At 47.2% G+C, this 18106-nt stretch overlaps 1 protein-coding gene across 4 annotated transcripts in view; it reads right to left on the bottom strand.

Moving 5' to 3' along the window:
• The window catches only part of LOC140399277 (G-protein-signaling modulator 1-like), a 386887-nt gene that overhangs the window by 242160 nt on the left and 126621 nt on the right, over window positions 1-18106 (bottom strand). The window contains exon 1 of one of the 4 annotated variants that reach the window (XM_072488748.1): window positions 8212-8335. The exons of the other annotated variants lie outside the window; for them this stretch is intronic. Within the exon in view, the coding sequence (XP_072344849.1) occupies window positions 8212-8270 (59 nt within the window). The 5' untranslated portion in view covers window positions 8271-8335. Of the gene's footprint in view, window positions 1-8211; window positions 8336-18106 lie in introns of those variants that run through there. 4 annotated transcript variants of the gene reach the window in all.

Genomic DNA, 18106 nt, shown 5'->3' with positions numbered 1-18106 from the left:
CTGTGCCCCTTACCTTCTCCTGTTCCCCACAGCACTTTATCTGCCATTCTGCATTGGGGTTTGCATGTGGACATTATTCCATTTATCGCCTCACCTCCTTCCTTATTTTTTTTCTTTCGAAATACAGCTTGATACATAGAAACGGGCCATTTTGGCACAATCGGTCTGTGTGAGCTCTGCACCTCCTCATTTTATTAAAACCCCATCGCAATACGCTTCTCTTCCTTTCCCAGTCATTTGCTTATCCAGCTTCCCTAGATGTTGAGATTCTGTTGGCCCTGGCGAGAGTATGGATCTAGGGTTCATCGTTTTTCTTTCATGTATTTTATTACAAACATGTATCAAAACAGGTTACAACACACAAACACCCCAGGAAACATACTTCCCAGCAATCAGCTATACAGTCTGTACAAATCTTTCCCCCTTTTTCACCCTCCCCCACTCGCGACAAACAGCTCCTCAAACACGGTCACAAACAAGTCCCACCTGTTCTCAATCCCCTCTGCAGAGCCCCTTAACTCACACTTTATCTTCTCCAACTGCAGGAAGTCGTACAGGTCACCCAGCCAAGCCGCTACTCCCGGTGGCGATGCCGACCGCCACTCCAGTAAAATTGGTCGCCGTGCAATCAGAGAGGCGAAGGCCACGACATCGGCCTTCCTCCTGTCCATGAGGTTCTCTGAAACACCAAATATCTCCACCAAAGGGAGGGTTCATAGTTTCAGGGTAAAGGGCAGACCATTTAGGGCAAATGTGAGCAGAGACTTCTACAGTCAGAGCTTGGGAATCTTTGGAATTCCCCATCCCAAAGGCCGGTTCAAGTGTTGGATACATTTAAGCCGAGAGCAATATCTTTCTGGTTCAGGGGGGCAGGGGTAGGAGAGGAGAAACGGCCCGGCCCAGGGAAGCAGGAGTTCTCGAGATTCACAGTTGAAAGATGGCGCATCAATGTGCAACATTAAACCCACGGCAAGACTGTATGGGGGTTGCCGGAGCCTGCCAAGCTGGTGCAGTCATTTGAGATGCTTTGAGAAAAGAACAGACTGTTCAGATTAGAAGTTCCCCTGCAGACCTCGTGACCAAGACTGATCAACCTGTAGGGGAAAAATGACTACGGGCATCACGGGATGTGGGAATAGGGTTGAAAAGTATAATTGAGATAAGAAATTAGCCTTGGTATTGAATGGTGGAGCTGGCTACTGGCAAGCACTGCTGCCTCACAACGCCAGGGTCCCAGGTTCGATTCTGGCCTTGGGCGACTGTCTGTGGAGTTTGCACATTCGCCCCGTGTTTGCGGGGGTTTCCTCCGGGTGCTCTGGTTTCCTCCCACGAGTCCCAAAAGACGTGCAGGTTAGGTGGGGTTACGAGAATAGGGCGGAGTGAGCCTAGGTAGGGTGCTCTTTCAGAGGGTTGGTGCAGACTCAATGGGCTGAATGGTGTCCTTCTTCACAGTAGGAATTCTATGGTCTGCATGGCCTGACACTGTATCTAATTGTTATATTGCCATTAAATGCATCTTTGCTGTTTGCCTCAATGTCTCTTGGTGGTAGCAAGTCATACATTCCAATTAATCCCCAGGTGAAAATGCATCTGAATCCCTTATTCAAGGCTATCTTACATTTATGACCCTATTTCAGACTCCATACAGGTGGGAACAGACATACTTGTCCACCACCTTTGGGAAAGGGTTCCATGTCTGAAGTGTTGACCCTTATCCACTTCACAGAATCTCTCTAGCCCAAGTATTCTAAGCATTTTTGTTACTTTTGTCATTGGGGAATGCCTGTTGTCTTGCAATTTTCCAACACTGGCATTGTAATGGGATAGCAGCCACTAATCTCATCACTCCGGTAATCATGTGGCAAATACAGTTTGAGAGAAAAATACCATGATTCCTACAAAACCAAAACAAACAAGCATGGTGAATTCATTGTATTTGAAGCTAGGTAGCCAAAGGAGAGTTTACGGACAGGTACAAACCTGCCTACACTTGACGGAATAGGATACTTAAAGAATTACATTACTGTGGGCTTGTTTAGGTACATCTCCCAACAGTTCTCCAGGGCATTATCAACAAGGTCATTCACACGTGGCAGCGATTTCCGCAATGGCTTGACAACTGGTACAGGAAGGTGAGCATAATTCAGAACGGGACACGACCAGACCAGTAAAAACGTGGCACAGAAACCTAGCACAATCTTATACTACAATACTTAATTTATCAGACGAGGAAAGGACATAATCAGTGAACTGTGTCTATCACTTGATTCAGATCAATAATCTTCATGAAACCTATTGTGCATCCCTCTTTTGGATGAAACGTTAAATCGAAGTTGCGTCTGCTGTCTGAAACGAGCGTATAAGAACCCATGGCAACTTTGCAAAGAGCAGCAGATGATCGAGTTGTCCGTATTGCTCCAATCAGCATGTAAATTCAGATTATCTGGTCATCGTCACATTGCTGTTTGTGGAGCTTGAACATAGAACATAGAAAAATACAGCACAGAACAGGCCCTTCGGCCCACGATGTTGTGCCGAACCTTTGTCCTAGATTAATCATAGATTATCAAAGAATTTACAGTGCAGAAGGAGGCCATTCGGCCCATTGAGTCTGCACCGGCTCTTGCTGTGCACAAACATGACAACAGTGACTACACTTCAAAGAGACCTCTTTGGATGTAAAGCACTTTGAGACATTGAGGTTGTGAAAGGCGCAACAATACAAGTCATTCTTTCTTTTACACAATACCTTCTGTTGGACATTCACAGTTGATGAGGCTATAAAATCCTGACAGTTCAGAAGGAGGCCATTTGGCCCATCATGGCTGCACCACCCCTTTGAAACAGCACCCTATCCAGACCAACGGCCACTCCTTATTTCCACCTAACCTTTCGGGCACCATGGGCAATTTTTGCATTGACCATTCCCCCTAAACTGCACTTCTTTGGACTGTGGGAGGAAACCGGAGCACCGAGAGGAAACCCACATAAACATGGGGAGAATGCGCAAACACCACACAAAACCCCTTAAGATAACCTGTTCCCAAAGGGTATACAGTGCACGTTATTTTCTCTTCAAAATACACACGGTAGCAGACTCGGAGGAGCCAAATGGCCTCCTCCTGCTCCGATTTCTTTTGAAGCAAAGTTTTCACTGTTTACATCATTCAAGGTCCTGACCTATCAGAATCGGTAATCACTTAAGTGCCTTCCTTACCCCGTCTGGGCTACATGTGACCCCAGGCCCGTGGCAACGTGGCTGACACTTAACTGATCTCTGAAATGGCCGAGCAGGACACTCAGTTCAAGGAACATTGGGCATGGGCAACAAATGCTGACCTTGTGGGCGATGCGCAGAGCCCATGAAAGGACAAAGGAGGATAACCCAATCAATGTTCCTTCATCAGCCCTGGGTTAAAATCCTGAAACACTCTACTCAACAGGTCTGCGTGTGTACCTGCGCCACGTGGGCTGCATTAGCTCAAGGTAACAACTGACCATCGCCTTCTCAAGCCCAATTAGGGACAGGCAATAAATGATGGCCTTGCCTGCTATTGTCACATCCCACGAATGCAAAAATAAATCATGCTTTCCGCTGCCTAGCCCAAGAGTGTGAACATAAGTGCTACACTGCCAATGAAACCCAGCGAAGGACGTGCAACTGGAGAGATTTGTGTTCAAACCAGAGATCATCACTGAGCCACCAGAGGAGAAAGCCTGACATCAGGCTCGAGGCTAAAATAAACAGAAAAACTACTTGGATTCATAATTTTTGAATGAATGCTCAACTTCATTGAACAGGTTCGTTACCACAATACTGAGCGATACATGCTGATGAAACACATTTGCTAATTTGTGAAATAGTTCAGTTTCTGCTAACTGCAAATGAATCACAGTAAGAAGTCTTACAACATTTAAGGGGCATCTTGACAAATACATGAATAGGATGGGAATAGACGGATACGGACCCAGGAAGGGTAGAAGATTGTAGTTTAGTCGGGCAGCATGGCCGGCACGGGCTTGGAGGGCTGAAGGGCCTGTTCCTGTGCTGTACTTTTCTTTGTTCTTTGTTCTAACACCAGGTTAAAGTCCAACAGGTTTGTTGGACAGCAAATGAATCAATTAAGTAGGGAATACCGGAGAAATGTATGCGCTAAAGTGGTTAGGATGTGAAACTTGCTACTAGAGGGAGTAGTTGAAGAAGAAAAAACATTGAAGGCAACGCTTGATCAGCACTTAAGGAGAAAAGAGGAAGATGTTTTGATGGGCTTCGATCAATAGGGGTAGGAGGCAACATTGACTGGGACAAAAGCCTGGGAACTACAGACCGGTGAGCCTAACGTCTGTAGTAGGTAAGTTGCTAGAAGGTATTCTGAGAGACAGGATCTACAAGCATTTAGAGAGGCAAGGACTGATTCGGGGCAGTCAGCATGGCTTTGTGCGTGGAAAATCATGTCTCTCAAATTTGATTTTTGAGTGAGTTTTTTTGAGGGGGTGACCAAGAAGGTAGATGAGGGCAGTACAATCGACGTTGTCTACATGGACTTTAGCAAAGCCTTTGACAAGGTACCGCATGGTAGGTTGTTGCAGAAGGTTAAAGCTCACGGGATCCAAGGTGAGGTTGCCAATTGGATTCAAAATTGGCTGGACGACAGAAGGCAGAGGGTGGTTGTAGAGGGTTGTTTTTCAAACTGGAGGCCTGTGACCAGTGGTGTGCCTCAGGGATCGGTGCTGGGTCCACTGTTATTTGTGATTTATATTAATGATTTGGATGAGAATTTAGGAGGCATGGTTAGTAAGTTTGCAGATGACACCAAGATTGGTGGCACAGTGGATAGTGAAGAAGGTTATCTAGGATTGCAACGGGATCTTGATCAATTAGGCCAGTGGGCCGACGAATGGCAGATGGAGTTTAATTTAGATAAATGTGAGGTGATGCATTTTGGCAGATCGAATCAGGCCAGGACCTACTCAGTTAATGGTATGGCATTGGGGAGAGTTATAGAACAAAGAGATCTAGGAGTACAGGTTCATAGCTCCTTGAAGGTGGAGTCGCAGGTGGACAGGGTGGTGAAGAAGGCATTCGGCATGCTTGGTTTCATTGGTCAGAACATTGAATACAGGAGTTGGGACGTCTTGTTGAAGTTGTACAAGACATTGGTACGGCCACACTTGGAATACTGTGTGCAGTTCTGGTCACCCTATTATAGAAAGGATATTATTAAACTAGAAAAAGAGTGCAGAAAAGATTTACTAGGATGTTGCCGGGACTTGATGGTTTGAGTTATAAGGAGAGGCTGGGACTTTTTTCCCTGGAGCGTAGGAGGCTTAGGGGTGATCTTAGAGGTCTATAAAATAATGAGGGGCATAGATAAGGTAGATAGTCAACATCTTTTCCCAAAGGTAGGGGAGTCTAAAACTAGAGGGCATAGGTTTAAGGTGAGAGGGGAGAGATTCAGAAGGGCAATTTCTTCACTCAGAGGGTAGTGAGTATCTGGAATGGGCTGCCAGAGGTAGTAGTAGAGGCGGGTACAATTGTGTCTTTGAAAAAGCATTTAGATGGTTACATGGGTAAGATGGGTATAGAGGGTTATGGGCCAAGTGCAGGCAACTGGGACTAGCTTAAATGGTAAAAACTGGGCGGCATGGACTGGTTGGGCCGAAGGGCCTGTTTCCATGCTGTAAACTTCTATGATTCTATGATTCTATGAGGTGGTTCTGACGTAGGCGGGTTGGAGGGGTGGTTCAACTCTGTGCTGTAAATTCAATGCAACCCCGTTGGTGAGATTGCACCACACCTCTCTCGATCACTCAAAGGAAACAGGAAAAACTAAAGAAGAATTGAGCATGTTACTTTAAAAAACAAAGTTTGTACTTGGTTCCTCCTGTCCCCTCTCCACAAAAGTCTCTGTGGTATGGATTAATAATAATCTTTATTAGTGTCACAAGTAGGCTTGCATCAACACTGCAATGAAGTTACTGCGAAAACCTCCTGGTCGCCACACTCCGGTGGCTGTTTGGGTACACTGAGGGAGAATTCAGAATGTCCAATTCACCTAATAAGCACGTCTTTCGGGTCTTGTGGGAGGAAACCGGAGCACTCGGAGGAAACCCACGCAGACACGGGGAGAACGTGCAGACTCCGCACAGACAGTAACCAAGGCCAGAACTGAACCTGTGAGACAGCCGTGCCATCCACTGTGCCACCGTATCAGACGGTATGGTTTTGGAAAGGAAACTTCAAATTGAACACAGGTCCTTGGCGCTGTGAAGCTAACCACTGTGCCACTACATATATATACACACACTCACACACACACACATATATATATATATACTTTCCCAGTGATGTACTGAAATCTAATCTTTGGAGGGTTGGAAACTCCAACTTCCACCACGATGCTTTACTACAACAGTCAAGGCAACATGTTGGAGAAACTCTTTCTACAGACAAGGCCCCAAGATCTGGAATTCCCTCTCTAAACTTCTCCATCTCTCTCTACTCCTTAAAAACACTTCTCAAATCCTACCTGTTAAACCAAGCTTTTTGTCACTTGCCCTAATGCCCTCTTCTGTTTTTTTTTGTCTGATTATTCTTTTAAGAACCGAGGGATGGTACTCGATGTTAAATACACCAAATAAATGCAAGTTGCACAAGGTCAAATAAATGCAGCCATTCAATCATGGCTGATATTTTTCTCATCTCCATTCTCCTGCCTTCTCCCCATAACCCCTGATCCCCTTATTAATCAAGAACCTATCTATCTCTGTCTTAAAGACAATCAGTGATTTGGCCCCCATGGTCTTCTGCGGCAAAGAGTTCCACAGATTCCCCACCCTCTGGCTGAAGAAATTCCTCCTCATCTCTGTTTTAAAGGATCGGCCCTTTAGTCTGAGATTGTGTCCTCTGGTTCTAGTTTTTCCTCCAAGTGGAAACATCCTCTCCACGTCCACTCAGGACCTTACCCAGGCCTCGCAGCATCCTGCAATAAAACCTTTAGGTGCAAGTCAAATAAATTTTAAAAGGGACCATGGGCAATGACCCAAGTGAAACCCTTCAAATTGTGGATTGGTTGTTTCAAACCCACTCCCAAATGGTTGGGTGCATGCACGAAAGCGAGGGTTACTTGGCACATTTGTGTTTTTCAGTTTAAAACAGAACCGGGTGTGACGAACAAAAATTACAGCGACAGCCTAATGCACAAATTACACTCCAGGTACGAGCCAGAAATTGCTTAACCACAGCGGACGGGTTTCCTGAAGATCCCTCGCCTTCAACATTTTGTAATTTTGCTTCCCTTTATTGCAGCAGGTCTCAGCTTTTACTACAGCCCAAAACAAAGGGCAACTTTCACTTGAAACATAGTAAACCCCTGCCTGCCGAACGATGCTGATCGCTTCCTACCCGTGAATGTCATATGCAAGTTCAGGACACTTGACCAACACTGGTATTATCGACTGCTTACAGAGGGATCAATACTGACTGCGACGTCCTGTACTTTTATGAAAGGCCCCGCCTGTATTGGCCTCCAGTGTATTGCCCCAAACATTAATGTTATTATACCTAACAAGGATTGGCATCACTTGCATTCGCCTGTGTCAGTGACACGGAATAACCAAGTTCTTACCGACTGCTGAAGAAGCTGGCGGGGGTGGGGGACGCTGGGGTTTGGGGGGGGGGGGGGGGGGGGGGGGGCAAGACTGCACACAAAGTGAGGAGCGCGGTGGTGAATATTAATATTTCTCACATACAAACCTTTTACAAAATGACTGCAAGGTGAAGCAGAACTTAAAATGGCTGGAAAATAAGAAATTCTCTTCCGATAGACTTCGCTTCACTTGTCAGACCACTCACGGAGCGCAGTTGAAGCTTATTAGAACGCCTGGCTCAAATTAAACTAAAGAGACACGTTCAACATTAGGAAGTGATATCAATGCATTTGGATTCAACTGGTGTCTGACAGAAGACACAGGTCCTGTGAAAACAGGATAACCTAACCCATCGCCTTACATCTAACATCCTATACTTTTTTTTTTTAAACACAGCTCTTGAAAATAGTGCTTGGAAAATCAATGTAGAACTTAAAGAATTCAGTTAATTATACAAGAAGCAATCATTAGAGTAAAATCTATGCAATAGGATAGCAATGATGATGAAGCCAGGGTTTGTGAGACGAGGTGTCGATACTCCGCAGTTGGATGCCTTCTTACCGTGAGGATATTCTCCTGGTTGTTAATCTCGGACTCTCATCACTCGGAAACAAAGCCATGGAGTCATCAGCCGGTCTACCTTTTTCCACAGAAATGCAGCAGCGAGTGCAATAAGTCAGCTGGTCTCAGCTCCAGTGGTTGCCACCCACCCCAGCAGTTAGCACTCCCCTTCATGCATTCAGAATGCACGGCCATCCGCCAAGCAAGAGGCGGAGGTAACAGAGAAAGCCGCACCCCGCTGCTTCTGACATCATCTTGAAATGAACAAAGCCCCCCCCCCCCCCCCGCAACCTACCCCCCCCCCCTTCCCCACCTTGGGTGGTCAGTGGGAGAGAAAACTGACCATTCAGGCAAAAATACAACCTCCTGCCGCATGGTGTCAAAATATCAATGAGTCTTCGATCTTTCCCCTCACACACTTGACAGTCTTTGGAAGACTGGCTGCTCAGCCAGCCAAACACGATTCAGTAATCAGCCAGTCGTTTATCAGTCTGTGTTGTTCTGCATGTGCGCTGTGCTCAAACAAAAGCAGGATCAGGGGGACCGCTGCAGGGAGCGAACCAGCCACAGGTTTCTCGCTGACAGACTCGCACATAACCATGCATTAGGTACACTTGCAGAGTTTCCTCCTGCTGCCCGTTTCGTATTATGGGTTTCAGAGTACGGAAATAAAGCTCCTGCCCGATTATGTGAAACTCACTATGGCAGGGAGTGTTTGGGGCAAACACATAGATGCAAGCAAGGATAAGCTAGAAAGTTAGACATAGGGGCGGCACAGTAGCACAGTGGTTAGCACTGTTGCTTCACAGCCAAGGTTCGATTCCCGGCTTGGGTCACTGTCTGCTCAGAGTCTGCACATTCTCCCCGTGTCTGCGTGGGTTTCCTCCGGGCGCTCCGGTTTGCTCCCGCAAGTCCCGAAAGATGTGCTTGTTAGGTGAATTGGACATTCTGAATTCTCCCTCAGTGTACCCGAACAGGCGCCGGAGTGTGGCGACTGGGGGCTTTTCACAGTGTTAATGTAAGCCTACTTGTGACAATAAAGATTATTATTATGAATGTGAAAGTAACAGAAGGATACGCTGATAAAATGAAATGGAGGAAGCTTGCCTGGAGCATTAACGGCAGCATCAATCAGAGGGGTTGAATGGCCTGTTTCTATACTGTAAATTACATGGGATCAATGACACACAAACAGGCCATATCCTAACTAACGACAGGCCTTGTTCACCTCTCTGCTCACTCCCCTAGGGGCTTTCCACAGTAACTTCATTGCAGTATTAATGTAAGCATACTTGTGACACTAAAAAGATTATAGATTATAAAAGATTATTATACATTAGTGCCCTATTATTTTCAAAATTCTCACCCCCGTTTTCAAATTAAGATGACAGAAGATGTTAAGGTAGATTTTTTTTAAAGACAGAAGCCCTACAATGCAGAAGGATGCCATTCGGCCCATCGTGTCTGCACCGACCCTCCAAAAGGTACACCTTACCTAGGTCAAATCCCCATAACCCCAGTTAAACTGCACATCTTTGGACACTAAAGGGCAATTTATCACAGCTAATCAGCCTAACCCGCACATCTTTGGACTGGGGGAGGAAACCGGAGCACCCGGAGGAAACCCACGCAGACATGGGGAGAACGTGCAGACTTCGCACAGACAGTGACCCAAGCTGGGAATCGAACCCGGGTCCCTGGAGCTGTGAGGCAGCAGTGTTAACCACTGTGCTGTTGTGCCTTCATGATCTTGCTCTTCCCTGCCTCTATAACCTCCTTGAACCAAGCTACCCCCCCCCCATTGGATTGTATAGCATACAGGTACTGAAACAGGTCATTCAACCTAGCCAGTCCAGACAATATCATAGAATCCCAGAAGGAGGCCATTCAGCCCATCAAGTCTGCATCGGCCCTTGGAAAGAGCAACTACTTGAGCTCACACCTCCACCCTATCCCCGTAACCCCACCTAACCTTTTGGACATGAAGGGGCAATTTTAGCATGACCAATCCGCCTAACCTGCACATCTTTGGACTGTGGGAGGAAACCGGAGCACCCGGAGGAAACCCACGCAGACACGGGAGAAACACGCAAACTCCATACAGGCAGTCATCAGAGGCCGGAATTGAACCCGGGTCTCTGGAGTGGTGAGGCAGCAGTGCTAACCACTGTGCTGTCGTGCCGCCCCGTTTATGCTCCACTCAAGCCTCCTTTCATCTTTCCTCATCTAACTCTATCATTGCAACCATCTGTTCCCTTCCCCTCAAATGCTCGCCTAGTTTCCCCTTAAATGCATCTATACTGTTCACTTCAATCATGCCCTGTGGTAGCAAGTTCCACATTCTCACCACTCACACTGGGCTAAATCGCTGGCTTTTAAAGCAGACCAAGGCAGGTCAGCAGCACGGTTCAATTTTCGTACCAGCCTCCCCGAACAGGCGCCGGAATGTGGCGACTAGGGGCTTTTCACAGTAACTTCATTGAAGCCTACTTGTAACGATAAGTGATTTTCAATTCACTTATTATCCCCCCCCCCCCCCCCCCAAGTCTCCAGCTCCTCCCGTCCACTGCCTGTTCTAAAACTCCTCCCCACAACCTCGGTTCCTTCCCCCAACTTTCCACCCCGGCTAGACCACTCGGACCCTGTTCTGCCAGGCTCCGATGGCCGCAGCCCCTCCCTCACCTCACTCCCGTTCACTGGCCGGCTTAAACCGGCCAGCGTGGAGGCCCCCGCCCGGGTCCCTTTCCCACTTGCCCGGCCCCAGGAAAGCCCAGAGATCCCCTTTTAGCACACACCCCCCGCATATCCACCTACACCCCAAAGAGCCGTCATTTCGAGTGAAAGTCCCATCCCTTGTCCAAATATATACAAGATTGGCTCCTTTAGCCCTTACACCGCATGCAGTGAAACAAAAAAAAAGAAGAAAATACAGTCATGAGGTTACATCGGCACATGGCCATTTCTCAATTTGTCAGTTCTGCCACAGTCCTTCTGCCTTCGCAAACTCCTCCGCTGCTTCCGCCGTTCCAAAATAAAAGTCCCTGAGCTTATAAGTCACCCTCAGCTTCGCTGGATATACAATGCCGCACTGCACCTTGCTAATGTACAGTGCCCTCTTCACCCGGTTGAAGGCAGCCCGCCTCCTCGCCAGCTCCACCGTAAAGTCCTGGTATACACGTATACCAGCTCCAGCCCACTGCACCACCCGCTTCTGCTTGGCCCAGCTCAGGACCTTCTCCTTCACACTGTACCTACGGAAGCACAGAGTCACTGCCCTTGGCGGCTCACTCGCCTTTGGTACAGGCCTCCACGCCCGATGAGCCTGATCCAGTTCATATCGGGAGGGATCCTCCCCCTCCCCCAATAGTTTTGCCAGCATCGCGGCAAAATATTCAGTCGGCTTCGGTCCTTCAACTCCTTCGGGCAGCCCCACAATCCTCAAATTCTGTCGCCTGGATCTATTTTCCAGGTCTTCCATTTTTCCTCGCAGATCCTTGTTAATGTCCATCACCTTCCGCATCTCCTTCCCCATCGAGGCAAGTTGATCACCGTGCTGCAATAACGTCTCCTCCACTTCCTTCAGCGCCTCCCCTTGCTCTCGTACCTCCGCCACTGCGCTCGCCACCGCCGTCATCACCGGGGAAATCGCCTCCTCCACCAGCGCACTCAAAACCTCCCTCATCTCCTTCCTCACCGTCTCCATGCATTTTGCAAACTGCCTTTCGAAGTCTGTAGCCATCACCTTAGTTATTTCTTCAGCCGTAAGCAATGCGGCCTCCCCTGGTGCTCCAGCCTCCATTTTCTTTACTGACACCGCGGGCCACTCCCCGACGGACTTTCAGCCGCTTTTTTCACGGACGTTTTTTTGCTGGTCTTCGACATTCCCCTCCTCTGTGCTGTCTCCCGATTTTTACTGCCTTCGCTGGCCCTAGGACTGGGCGTTAACCCCCGACAATGCCGTTCCCGAACGGGAGCCCTCCAACGCGCGGCTGCCTCCCGCCCACCGTCACCGGAAGTCTGATACAGGTTTAGCATAACTTTCCAATCCTGTCCCTCAAGAAATAAACGCTCATGCTTGGTTTCCTTTCCTCGTCCCGCCGCTCTTTCAAAGATCTGACCCAAACCTGCTTCGACACAAACCCTATGCACCAATGTTGGTTTTACTTCTCAGAATAAGCTACTGTAACCACGTGGGGTCAGCTCTAACTTACTCGACAAGAAGAGACCTGAAGCTAAGCTTTCTTACAGGAAGTTACAGGCTGGGAAAAACATTTTGCAGGATAGAACTTTACCTCTGTTCCAAAGACTGCCTTAAAATATTAAAAGTATGGTTTCCAGCTGAATATGAACGTCCTTTGGTTTGCCATCCCACGATGTATTAATAAATGTAAATTTCGCCACAGTTCCAGAGGACCATAGGCTGCTCTCCTCTTTGAGAGCTGACATGTGGCGATTTAATCTGCAGGAATTGAACCCCCACTGTTGGCGTTGCTCCGCATCACAAACCAGCCATCCAGCCAACTGAGCTAACCGACCCCCAGGATGAATCAATACCCAAGCTTGGGCTGACAAGTGGCAAGTAACGTTCACGCCACACAAGTGCCAGGCAATGACCATCTCCAACAAGAGAGGATCTGACTACCGCCCCTTGACGTTCAATGGCATTACCATCACTGGATCTCCCCACTGTCAGCAACCTGGGGTTACCATTGACAAAACACTGAACTGGACTAGCCATATAAATATTGCGGCTACAAGAGGTCAGAGGCTAGGAATCCTACAGCGAGTAACTCGCCTCCTGACTCCCCTATTCTTGTGCACCACCAAGGCAAAGGTCAGGAGTGTGATGGCATACTCTCCACTTGCCTGGATGAGTGCAGCTCCAGCAACACTTGAGAAGCTCGACACCACCCAGGACAAAGGAGCCCGCTTGATTGCTACCCCTTCCACAAACATTCACTCCCTCCATTACCGACGTACCATCTACAAGATGTTCTGCAGATACTCACCAAGGCTCCTTAGGCAGCACCTTCCAACCGGGCATCAATGACAATATGATGCAAAGAGAAATTATAGTACAGTAATCCACCACTTCATAACACTGAATTACAATGGAAAATATGCATAACACTGTATATCGCACAAAGCTAGGAATCGAAAAAAGCAGGTTACATAGTAGGAGTGGGATGAATATAACACTTAAGTCTGTGGTTGATTCTACATAATGGATAATAACAAGCACTGGAACATAATCAGCGCATGAATAATCCAATGTGGAAGGGAAAGAGGGATAGGAGAAGGGAGACAGTGAGGATATGAAGTGCAGAGAACAATGGGCCTCAAGAGGAGTGGCCATATTAAGCCAGCAGACAATCATTCTGTAATTAGACCAGAAATGGTGAACAAATTTACGGAACCCACAAAAAACTATCTAATGCGTACTGAGCAACACAACACAAACACTGATTTCCTAAATTCTGTCGAGCTGTGCACAATGCCACACGGACAGTGTGTTTCCTAAACATTTAATTATATAAATAGCCCAACTGTGCTGTACATTTCTAACAGGAGTAGACAGGGCAGATGCAAAAAGGATGTTCCCCATGGTGAGGGTTTCCAGAACCAGTCTGAGGATACGGGGTAGACCATTTAGGACAGAGATGAGGATGAATTTCTTCACCTAGAGAGTGAAGAGCCTGTGGAATTTGTTAGCACAGCAAGTAGTTCAGGCCAAAACGTTGTATGTTTTCAAGAAGCAGTTAGATATAGCACTTGGAGCGAAGGGGATCAAACGATATTTGGGGGGGGGGGGGAGAGTGGGATTAGGCTATTGAGTTGAATGATCAGCCATGATCATGATGGATCGGGAAAGCAGGTTTGAAGGGCTGAATGGCCTCCTCTTGCTCCTATTTTCTGTGTTTCTATGCTCCCAACCAAAAGAACCTTTCCATTAGATTTTCTATTGAACTAAATAGTATACTTGTCATTGTTATATCAAGGTCAGCGTGCTTTCATAACCAACTTAAAGTTTCAATCACTTCACTTTATATAAAATCACTCCAAATTTAAACACAGATTGTTAAAATGCGGTAGATTGATAATAACTGATTATTTATCAGGAGAAGCGACTCTTGCGAAGTTGCCCATGGGTACAGCATATTGTAACTCAGAGGAGAGGGCCAATCAGTGATCAATTTATTAGCGTTCCCGAACAAGCACATTGCAAGCAAGATTATGCAAGCACACGGTATGGAAGGTGGTGGGGAGGCGAGGTGAAGGAAGGCACTCCTCACACGCTTCAAATGCAAGGGCGGCACGGTGGCATAGTGGTTAGCACTGCTGCCTCACAGCTCCAGGGACCCGGGTTCAATTCCAGCCTTGGGTGACTGTCTATGTGGAGTTTGCACTTTCGCCCCGTGTTTGCGTGGGTTTCCCCCGGTTGCTCCGGTTTCCTCCCACAGTCCAAAGGTTAGGTGGAATGGCCAGGCTAAATTTGCCCCTCAGTGTCCAAAAGGTTGGGTGGAGTTACAGCACGGCGCCGAGGTCCCAGGTTCGATCCCGGCTCTGGGTCACTGTCTGTGTGAAGTTTGCACATTCTCCCAGTGTTTACGTGGGTTTCATCCCCACAACCAAAAGATGTGCAGGGTAGGTGGATTGCCCCTTAATTGGAAAAAATGAATTGGGTACACTAAATTTTTTTTAAAAGTGGGGTTACAGGGATGCTCTTTTCCAGGGCCGGTGCAGACTCGATGGGCCAAATGGTCTCTTTCTGCACTGTAAATTCTATGATTAAGAACAAGATTAGGGGGGTTTACACTCAATGGGTAACTATGGATAACAATGGATTGCGACCATTAGATCTCTCAAGTGATAGGAGAGAGAAAAAAAGCACATGTCTCAGGCTGCATAACATGTGGATTAGATTGTGCTTGTTGACATCAATCAGGTTCAGCAGCTGACAAAGGCTCCTTCGACAGCACCTTCCAAACCCGCGACTTCTACCACCGAGAAGGACAAAGGGCGGGGCAGGTGCAGGGGACCGCCACCAGCTGCAGGTTCCCCTCCAAGCCCCGCAGCATCCCGACTTGGAAATGTATCGGCCGTTCCTTCACTGTCGCTGGGTCAAAATCCTGGGACTCCCTCCCTAACCGCACAGTGGATGTACCTACACAACATGAACTGCAGCTGTTCAAGATTGCAGCTCACCATCACCTTCACCAGAGCAATTACGGACGGGCAATAAATGCTGGGCCCACCCAGCGATGCTCACATCTCATGCAATAACTGTTTTTTTAAATGGGTCATGGACAACTTCTAGCAATTAATGCCAGCTATGAACAAAATATGTTGGTCAGTTTGCAGAATTGCTTCCATCATTAGTTGCTGATTTATTGACAACCAGCCCTCCGAAGAGGAGAGTTTTAACAGTCTATGGCCAATGCACCATGAAGAATGATTAAAACAAGCTGATTACAAGTTTGTCACTGCAGAATGATGCAAAATAAGCTGACTTGATGATAAAAAAATCTTTTGAGACAGAATTTTGAGAACACCTCCCCAGTTTCTTGGTTTGCTTGAACCTCCCTGTTTCAGGGAAACATTGTCTTACTTGGGTACAAGGTTATGGTGATAAAACAGACAAGTAACTGATCATTATCTTCGTTGCCAGATTCGTGTCTCCTGAAACACACAAGCCACGATGCATACTGTTTGTATCAGAGAATTATTTTTAAAAATCACAACACTGAATGAGGCCTTTGGGCCAATCGTGCCCGTGATGGCTCATTGCAAGAGCTCTCCAAATAATCCCTCCCTCTTCCCCCACAAGTCTAAATTTCACTCTTTCAAAGTATTTATCCAATTCACCTACTACAGACTCTGCTTTTATCATGCTTTGAAGCAGATGGTAACAGCGAACTACGCAAAAACAATTCTCATTTCCACTCGGCCTCTTTTGCTAATTACCTGAAATCTGCGACCTCGATTTGCCAACATTGCACCACAAGAAATAGTTTCTCCCTATTTACTCCATGAAAACCTACCATAACATTCACATCCATTAAATCTACTTCTAAACATCTCTGCGCGAAGGAGAAAACTCCAGGTTCTCTCCACTAAGAATAAAGAATGCAGCACAGGTACAGGCCCTTCGGCCCTCCAAGTCTGTACCAGTCATGCTACCAACCTTTGCCAAAACCCTCAACACTTCCTTGTGCCATATCCCTCTATACCCATCCTATCCATGTGTTTGTCAAGATGCCTTTAGAACACCGTTCATGTATCTGCTTCTACAACCTGTAGCCACCCGAGTTGGCCAAGTCCCGAACGGCAAAGGCTGAAGGGAAATTCAAACAACACAGGCAGAAACCAGCAGGTGCCGGTTTGCTGTGCATTTAACTCTGCCAAAGCCCAGACAGCATCGATACCAGCGACCATCAGCATAATAATGTAGCAGCCATCTACATACTAATGAGCAATCCCTGGGAACAATAGCAACATTTGGGACACACAAAACTAAGCCAGACTCCCCGGCGCCAGCAGAAGCCAACACAAAAGAGGTTAACGAACATCTCAAGACCGCCCATCGATCAGGGAACCGCTCCAGTATTGGAGAAATCAAACCAAACGATTGGAACAAAGTCCAATTACCTAGAACCAGGTACAGGGTCCGCCCCGAAAGGCAGGAAGCCCCTGGGGACTATAAAAGTTAAGCCCCAAGTTCAAATCGCTCTCCTTGACCAGGTCACTCAGCAACGCGAAGCAACCCCCGAGAGTGAACGGTCCAAGCTGCCACATCCCTGAATTAACTCAAGTCGACGCTCGCTATGAGATAGGCGCTCCTAGCTACCGGTCCATACCGGCTTTGAATCCCGCAGTTTCAGATTCCGAACGAAAGGCCATTTGTTCCCCTGACCTGGTGGGCCAGTCCGAAGTTAAGAATAGGCCTGTTAGTTGTAGAGGTAGCTTAGACGTAGAATTTGTGCATGAGTAGCGATTACTGTGTATAATAAATGTGCTTTGATTTGAATCTTACTAATCGGTGTGTTGAGTTATTGATCATTACTTGGACTTGAACCTCGTGGCGGTATCATAAAGATACCTGGCGACTCGAGAGCAAAGGTTATAAAACAGAGCCAATTGAACCAACCAAAAGTTAGCAACAAACCTCCCCTGGCAACGCGTTCCAGGCACTCACCGCCCTCTGCGTAAAAATCCTGCCTCGCACATCTCCTCTAAACTTTGCCCCACGGACCTTAAACTTATGCCCGCTGGTGACTGACTCCTCCACCCTGGGAAAGAGTGTCTGCCCATCCACTCTATCCATGCCCCTCATAATCTTGTAGACCTCTATCAGGTCACCTCTTAACCTCTGTCTTTCTAATGAAAACAATCCGAGACTACTCAGCCTCTCCACATAGCTAACACCCTCCAGACCAGGCAACATCCTGTTAAACCTCCTCTGCGCCCTCTCCAAAGCCTCCACATCCTTCTGATAGCGGGGCGACCAGAATTGTGCGCAATATTATATGTGTGGCCTTACCAAGGTTCAATACAACTGTAGAAGCTAGTCAACCACACAAGAGGTTTCAGTCTTCTTGTGAAAAGAGTAGTGGTTGGGGGGTGTTTCCATGTGGGAGTACACATCTGTGCTGATCTCAGATGAGAACAGACTAGAGTAGGACTTTCGTGCCTTCCCACCCACCGTTGCGAAATAGCTCATCAAAATGTGAAGTCTAGGTTTACACAAAGAATTGCCGGATTGAAGATAGTATCCGTGGACGTATAAGCCAGTGAGTCAATGCCTTCAGGGAGTGAAGGGAGGGGAGACTGGTGGGTGGGCAGAATTGATCCGGGTCGAACTCAACTGCTAACATAATAATAATCTTTATTAGTG

The sequence above is a fragment of the Scyliorhinus torazame genome, chromosome 22, assembly GCF_047496885.1.
Source record: "Scyliorhinus torazame isolate Kashiwa2021f chromosome 22, sScyTor2.1, whole genome shotgun sequence".
NCBI lineage: Eukaryota > Metazoa > Chordata > Chondrichthyes > Carcharhiniformes > Scyliorhinidae > Scyliorhinus > Scyliorhinus torazame.
The sequence above is the reverse complement of the archived record's forward strand: the minus strand, read 5'-3'. Positions and strand labels throughout refer to the sequence as shown.